Source organism: Hevea brasiliensis, chromosome 15 (genome assembly GCF_030052815.1).
Source record: "Hevea brasiliensis isolate MT/VB/25A 57/8 chromosome 15, ASM3005281v1, whole genome shotgun sequence".
NCBI lineage: Eukaryota > Viridiplantae > Streptophyta > Magnoliopsida > Malpighiales > Euphorbiaceae > Hevea > Hevea brasiliensis.
The window spans coordinates 52228191-52236123 of record NC_079507.1 but is presented as its reverse complement, the minus strand read 5'-3'; the positions used below and the strand labels follow the sequence as shown (position 1 = coordinate 52236123).

Here is a 7933-nt window from a genome sequence, read left to right as displayed (position 1 = left end):
ATACTATCCAAATCTGTACTATTAGAATTTTATCATATTTGGTACCCGCAAAAACTCGATCCGTTGCCATCCCTATCCCCACCAAGAATAACGATGGAAGTGGCAAAGAAATTTAGATGAGGAGAAATTCTCTCAATCAAGAGCATGTCACTAACTTTACTGAGAAATTATAATGGAGTTTACAAACGCCCATAAAAAAGGACGATTGATAAAATTTGAACTCTCAACCTTAGAGACGGATCCTTAAAGAGACCTTCCCACAAAAAAAAAATTCAAAATATTTCCTTAATTATATATAAAAATTAAGCTTTTATACATAATAAATTTGTCAATTACTTTCAAAATATTTATTTTTAGTGAAACGTTTACAGGCAAATTTTCAATTTAATTTTCAAAGAAAAACTTTCTTATATAAACTATTATTAAGGAAATAAATTCTATAATATTCATATTTATAATTAATTAATTAATTAATATTTATCTCATCAAATCTCACAATAATTATCTTAATTATCATTTCACAACTTACATTAAAAATAAAATCTTTAATTTCAAATATGCCTTCATTTAATGAGAGCGCTAATTAAATTTTATCAACTTAACCAATCCTATGGCATGAATTTTTGTAATTTATAAATCAAATAAATTTTATTTGGACATTATGCTAAATTTATATAATTAATTAAGTTTATGGATTATTTATACTGAAATCAGAAAATTTGCTAATTGTGAAATTTATTTATTATTTTATAAAAAGAATGAAAGGAACAACTAGTAGATGAAATGTGAGATTTGAATATTGATATTTACTTTTCCAATAGTTTCACCTTAATTATAATTTTAATTGCAACCTTTATTATTATTATAAAAAAAAGTGACAAGTCGTAGAATTAATAAATAAGAAAATATTTGACTATACAATTTCACGTGTAAATATAAAAATAGTGATATTATCTTATTAATTTTAATTAAAATATTTTTTTAATATTTAAATATTAATATTAAAATTATACTATTAAATAATATAAATAAAAAATATAATATTTTAATTATAATTAAAATACTAGATATTATATTAAAAATCGTTGAGAAAATAATAAAAATGTGGATTATGCTTTGGGTGAGGAGGGACAAAGCCATCTGATTTCAGTATTAAAAAGGCACATTCCTAGTTTTGATGCCAAATTGAAAAGGTTTATTTGTTGCTAAAAATCTTGTTCAAAAGATAATTTTGAAGTTTGAAAATATATCAAACAATAAAATTGCGATACGGTAGGTAAAAATATTTTGCTTATAAGCAAACAAAGAGGATCGGTCTCTTTGAATGATAAATATTATAATTCGAAAGTCTAGGAATATGGACCATGCGCACAATTATTTAAAAAAAAAAACTTGTAAAATATATTCAAAAGGCTATTGTTATTATTAAAATTTGACAAAAATTAATTAATTAGATATGTATTCGATGAAATAATTCTTTTTTATTATTTAGAAAATGAGCGCATCTAAAAAATTATGATAATTTTAATAAAATTTTTATTTTTATATAACTTATTTATATATATACTCTATAATTAATATGAAATCTAAAAGATTAATTTCCTTGACACGCCTCACATGGAATCTCATCCACAGGTCAACTACATTAACAATTAGGGCTGAGCAGAATTTGGTTTAAATTAAAAAATCGAATCGAATCGAGTCAATTTGATTCAATCGATTTGGTTTTAAAATTCAATCGGTTTGGTTCGGTTCGGTTTTACATTATAAAAATTTCTGTTATTTTATTTCGATTCGATTTTGAATAGAAAAAAATCAATTAAATCGAACCGAATTAAATAGTAATTTATATATTCAAATCGAATCAAATTGAACAGAATCGATTTTTGAATTGATTTATTTTTATGGGAAATTTATGAATTATATTTAATTTTATATATATTAATTGTTTAATTTCATTGATTAATGGTTATTAGGTTCAAACCAAAGTCAAAATTAGACCAAATAACTTGAAAATCAAGTCTAAATTAAAAAATCAATTAAAAATCAAAACCGATCGGTTTAAACCGAACCGAAATAGAAGGTTCGGTTCGATTCAATTTTTCACCCATTTCGATTCTGTTCGGTTCGGTTCTAAAATTTAAAATTTGATTTTTATAATTTAATTCGGTTCGATTTGGTTCGGTTCGGTTCGAACCAAGTGCTCATCCCTATTAACAACTCAAAAAATCGGCCCAATGCCTACTCGTGGAAATCACTTTGTGTTGTAATTGAATAAAATTTAAATATAAATTTATTTTTCCAATTCAAAATTTTATTTAAGTTAAGCATAATAATTTTGTAAAAAAACAAAATTAATGAAAATACTATTATACCCCTTTATCTAGATCTTTGTTTAATTTTTTTTATCAAATTATCCAAATAGTATTATTTTTTTCCTTTTATTCGCGTGAATATTCTAACGTTTTATTTTTTAAAATATTAAATACATAATTTACATTAGAGTTTTACTAAAAAAATTTTATAATATTCTAAACTTTAAAACGTCCTATAAAATATAAGAGTGAGTATTATTTTATTTGAATAAAATAAACTGAATTAAACTGATTTAATTTAGTAATTCAATTTGATTTTTACGTTAATCAATTTGGTTCAATTTTAAATTTTAAAAATTTCAATTATTTTAATTTATTTCAATTTTAAAGAAAAAAAAATTAATTAAATCAAATTGAATTATTTTATTAATTTTAAATTATTTTATTTTTATAAATAATTTATGTATCATATATATTTTTACATATATAAATTATTTAATTTTATTGATTAATGGTTATTACATTAAAATAAAGGTTAAAATTAAATTAAATAACTTAAAAATTAAGTATAACTAAAAACTCATCAAAGTTTAAAAATCGATCAGTTTAAATTAAATCAGAACAATTTGATTTGATTTTTTATATATTTTAATTTAATTTAATTTTTAAAATATAATAATTCAATTAATTCAATTTTAACTATTCAATTTAGTTTAATTTGATTTAAATTGAATATTCAATCTTAATAAAATATCTAAACTTCTGTTAATCTTTTATAAGATCTTAATTTTACTTTATAAATGAATTGAAACATATTATAAAATATTTATAAGAGTTTAAATGTATTATAAAACATGTTAAAAATTAAGAGCGGTAAAAAAAAAATTTTTTAACAACAATTTTTTTTTTTTAATTTACATTCAATATTTCGCGTGCTTAAAATCTGTTATTAACGTAGTTTACGAGTATACTGGAAAGTGTCATTCTTGTAATAAAGTTAGATATGCAGACCCAAAATGTAAAACTCGCAACACAACGTTCCCTTCAGCTTGTCGTCTTATTCTCCTTCTCCTCTGGTTTGCTTTTACTTTTTATCCGTTGAAATCGCACTTCTAATTCCTTCCTCTCCTCCTCTGTTTTTTCCCGCAGCAATAAAACCCTGCAAACTCTTAAATTTTCCACTGATTCCCGCAACTTTCTCGTCAACTAAACGCACATTGTCCCATCAATTAATTCCCTTCTATTACCCGCCGGGAACCAGCCAATGTCGGTCTCCGGCCCCGTTACCTCCTCCTATAATGATAATGACAGCTCTCTGCCTCACAAGCTCGCGTCAAAAACATCATTTCTCAATCTAAAGCTCTACGTTCTGATCGCAATTATTTCCGTATGCTTACTTTTAGTTTTACTTCTTGTTTTCCTCTGCATTCGATTAAACAGGGCTTCTCGGAAACGGAACAAAGTGCTCGCGAATCAGAGCTCCGGTGCGATCCCGTTAGTATCCAAAGAAATCGTAGAAATTAAAGCTTCGGATCGGAAAGGGAATGACGGGAAAGAGGAGGTCAAAATTGGAAATGTGAATTTGATAAAGAAGAAGGAGATTGAGGCTGTCGTTGATTTGGAGATGGGAGAACGAAAGCAGAAGCAGAAGAAGAGTGGAGAGAGTGATGACGCGTCGTGCAGCGCTAGTAGTGACGTGTCGTCGGTGGAGGCACAGCAGAATATCGGGTGGGGCCGCTGGTATAGCTTGAAGGAGCTGGAGGTGGCGACACGTGGATTCGCGGAGGAGAATGTGATAGGTGAAGGAGGATACGGTGTTGTGTATAAAGGGGTATTGGAGGATGGGTCTGTAGTGGCAGTGAAGAATTTGCTTAACAACAAGTGAGTGTTCATTACAGTAACTGGAAATTCATGTTTAGGATTCTGTTTGTTTCTCTAGAAAATGGTTTTCAACAAATTTTCTGCTTTGATTATAGTTATCGTTCCTTTTTATTATTTTATTTTGCTGTTTTACTTTAGTAGCTAACTAGCTATAGACCAAAGGTACGATCTGGATACGTATCGTCTCTCTGTCGGTGCCAGATGTTATGTTCTTTGTTAGGGAGCAGAAGGAAAATTATATGGTTGCTTTGTTTTTCTCTAGTTCTTTCTCTTCTTTTTCATTTTTATTACCCATGGATACGAACTTTCTCAACCTTCACTTATTCTAACGTTATCGATGAGCTTACTTTTAACTTCTTCGTTATTAAGATGCATAGGTGTTGATCTCATCTTAACTTTCTCCAGAATATTTATGAACTAAAAACACTTTGGAATATGGTATGCCAAACCGTATAGCGTATATAATTGGGGTTATGGAATAACCAAGACTATATACTATCAATTAATTTTTCCTGGATAGAAAATTGTGGATAAGGAATCATCTGTTTTTCTTCGCCATTTGGTCAATATTAATAACACTAATTTTAGCTGCCATAGTTGCTATTGTATTAGTAGCCTAATGGGGTGAGCATCTACTTTCAAGGTTCAATTATCTGCATCTTCGTCTCCTATTAAAAAGAAAAGAAAATCTATCTTCTTAGGGAGTTTGTAAGGCAGAATGGCTAATTTCGTAACATCTCTGTTTCTTTATGAACATTCTAACTCAAAAGTTTCCAAATTTTCATTTGAGTACCTGGAAAAATTATCTGGACTAAAGTTCATATGCTGTGAGTTCTGTATCTGTAGGGGCCAGGCTGAGAAGGAGTTCAGGGTGGAAGTTGAAGCCATAGGAAAAGTAAGGCATAAGAACTTGGTGGGTCTAATTGGGTATTGTGCAGAAGGTGCTCGTAGGTATATATCATATGCCAACTTGGCTCCGTTATTACACATTTAAATTGAGAATTGTTTTCTTCTTTTTGCTCATGGGCACTATTATTGGTCGGCGCAGGATGCTTGTTTATGAATATGTTGACAATGGCAATTTGGAGCAGTGGTTACATGGTGATGTAGGGCCTGTCAGCCCACTGCCCTGGGATATCAGAATGAAGGTTGCCATTGGGACAGCAAAAGGGTGCAGTATTGTTGCTTTCATGAGCCTTAAATTTTTGCCAGTTTTTGGTTCCAAATGATGTTAGTAGTGTGGAGTCTTCATATATATGTTAATCAGTCAATAAAAATTATTTGAGCACCAAGGAAGTTCTGAATATGGAATTTGCCATCATTTTTTTTATGACTTCCATTGATTCAATTGATCCAATAATCCATCCCACTCTATCCATTCAAAATTATGCTTTCCTGTAACTGCCAATTGCCTTGGATTGACTTGATAGTGTTCTTTGACAAAGCCTCAGGAACTGTAGTTGTTGTGCTGGCCAACAATTTCATGGAACTTTAATTTTGTTATTTCTTTCTAAAATTATGTCTTTTCCCATCTTTCTTTTTCTCTGAAGTTTTATGGTTTCCTGTATCTTCTGCAGGCTAGCCTATTTGCATGAAGGTTTAGAACCTAAAGTTGTGCACCGTGATGTAAAATCCAGTAATATACTTCTGGATAAAAAATGGAATCCAAAGGTCTCAGACTTTGGGTTGGCCAAGCTCTTAGGTTCTGAGTCAAGCTATGTCACTACCCGTGTTATGGGGACATTTGGGTTTGTACTTTCTCACATTCCTAAATCTATTATTCAATAATGAGCTATGGAAACTTAAATGTGAATGATATGTAAACCTTTAACCTGTGATAGTAATTAATTTGTTATCATTTTGTTCCAGATATGTTTCCCCTGATTATGCAAGTACAGGTATGCTTAACGAGGGGAGCGATGTGTATAGTTTCGGAGTTCTTCTTATGGAGGTGATCACAGGAAGGAGCCCAATTGATTACTCCAGGCCAGCTGGAGAGGTGATTATCAAGCTTTGTTATTGTTGCATGTGTATTAAAAAGACAACACTGTTATAACTCTTTTTTATTGAGTTTATTGTAGATGAACTTGGTTGACTGGTTTAAAGGAATGGTGGCTAGTCGTCGTGGAGATGAGGTTTTAGACCCTCTAGTTGAAGTTCAGCCTTCTCCAAGGGCTTTGAAACGAACCTTGCTGGTTTGTCTTCGTTGTATAGACTTAGATGCTAATAAGCGACCAAAGATGGGGCAAGTTGTTCATATGCTTGAGGCAGATGACTTCCCTTTTCGCGCTGTAAGTTCTCCTATACTCTTATACCATGTATAATTTTGAATGATAATGTTTAATATGTGGTTTCTAGTAATTTCATGAATATTGCTTGTACTTTGCTAGAAATTCGATTAAAGGATTAGCTAGCAAAGGTGCTGATATTGTTGCAAATTAGATTTTGCATAGTGCTGTAGTTGGCAATTGACTCCCTTATCAGCAGCTGCTCTTCTTAAAATCATTTTTACATGTTATGTTATTGGCTTATTGCATTAGGAACATTGGCATGTAACTTGTCAGTCTTAGTTGGTGATTGATGGTTGTCATTCTGGATATTAAGGACTGCAGTTCTCCTTCTTCAGTTGCAAATTTAATACCTTTTCTCTGCTCAAACTTGGGGATTTTATGTTATTAAATAAAAAATCACAAGATAAACTTCACTTAAGTTTTGTTTTTTTTTTTTTTTGGTCACTGCAGGAACTTAAAGCAGTTAGAGAAAGAGATCTTCCCCCTTCTCATGCTGCTATGTCCAACAATGTTCCACATCCAACCAAGCATGCAGAGGGCAGTGATGTAGAAAGACCAAGGCGAAGATGATTGTTGTTGGTTTTTGAATATCAGCAGTTTCTGATTTCAAATTATTTTGTAGTATATTTTTTAACTAAGTATATAAAAATATTTAGTGTATTCAATGTGTATATTTTACCTATCCCACCTTTCAGATATTCTATGTTTTGCTAGCATCTTAGAGTTAAAATGAGCCTTGTGAATATGGATCATATTTGTTAAATCTCAGCTTGCTTCTCATGAATATCAGAATATTTTATATTTGCACTTGAGCTAAAGCCAAAGAACATGTACATTGTGATCAAATGTATAGTCCTTTGATGATTCCATTCAGATTCCAACTAGAACTTATGTTTTCCTACTCCAACAAGTTTTGATGGGTCCCCATCCTGGCAAATTTTCAGTGAAATATCACACCCTATATAATGTTTTTCGACAGAAGTATCAACATCATGCCTGCTTATTGGTATGTATGCAGATCTGTGAAATGTCTAGCTTATATTATTTGTGACACAACTTCATGATCCTTTAAGTTTCTACTTAATGCAGACACTGATTCCTTCTCTGTTTTTGCTTATGCTAGAAGACGCTGCAGTTCAGTTAACTCCAAATAGGCACAGATGGCTGATTTTTGAAGGGACAAAGAAAGACCCAAAAGCTTCAAAATTCAGCCAAGGCAAGCCTCTCTCCCTCAAGTCATCATAGTAGCAATTCTGTTGCTTTCACTAATAAATTGTTCTAATGGTTGTTGTTGTGTCCTAGTTTGCTGCAATTATTCACTCCTATTTCACAAACCACAACTACTACCAATTCACGATTACAGCATTAGCACGTATGTCCCTTGATGCGAACCAGTGTCTGCATGTGCATTTATGAATGGATGATTTGACATGTTGAATTTTTACC

At 30.7% G+C, this 7933-nt stretch overlaps 1 protein-coding gene across 1 annotated transcript; it reads left to right on the top strand.

The window, feature by feature from the left end:
* The first annotated feature begins 3416 nt into the window (after nucleotides 1-3416).
* On the top strand, nucleotides 3417-7297 carry LOC110671441 (probable receptor-like serine/threonine-protein kinase At4g34500). The gene is made up of 7 exons (XM_021833915.2): nucleotides 3417-4196; nucleotides 5043-5147; nucleotides 5245-5367; nucleotides 5774-5944; nucleotides 6066-6195; nucleotides 6278-6487; nucleotides 6938-7297. Exons 1-7 carry the CDS (start codon nucleotides 3580-3582, stop codon nucleotides 7055-7057), a joined length of 1476 nt encoding a protein of 491 aa, XP_021689607.2. The 5' UTR covers nucleotides 3417-3579; the 3' UTR covers nucleotides 7058-7297.
* The last annotated feature ends 636 nt before the right edge of the window (nucleotides 7298-7933 follow it).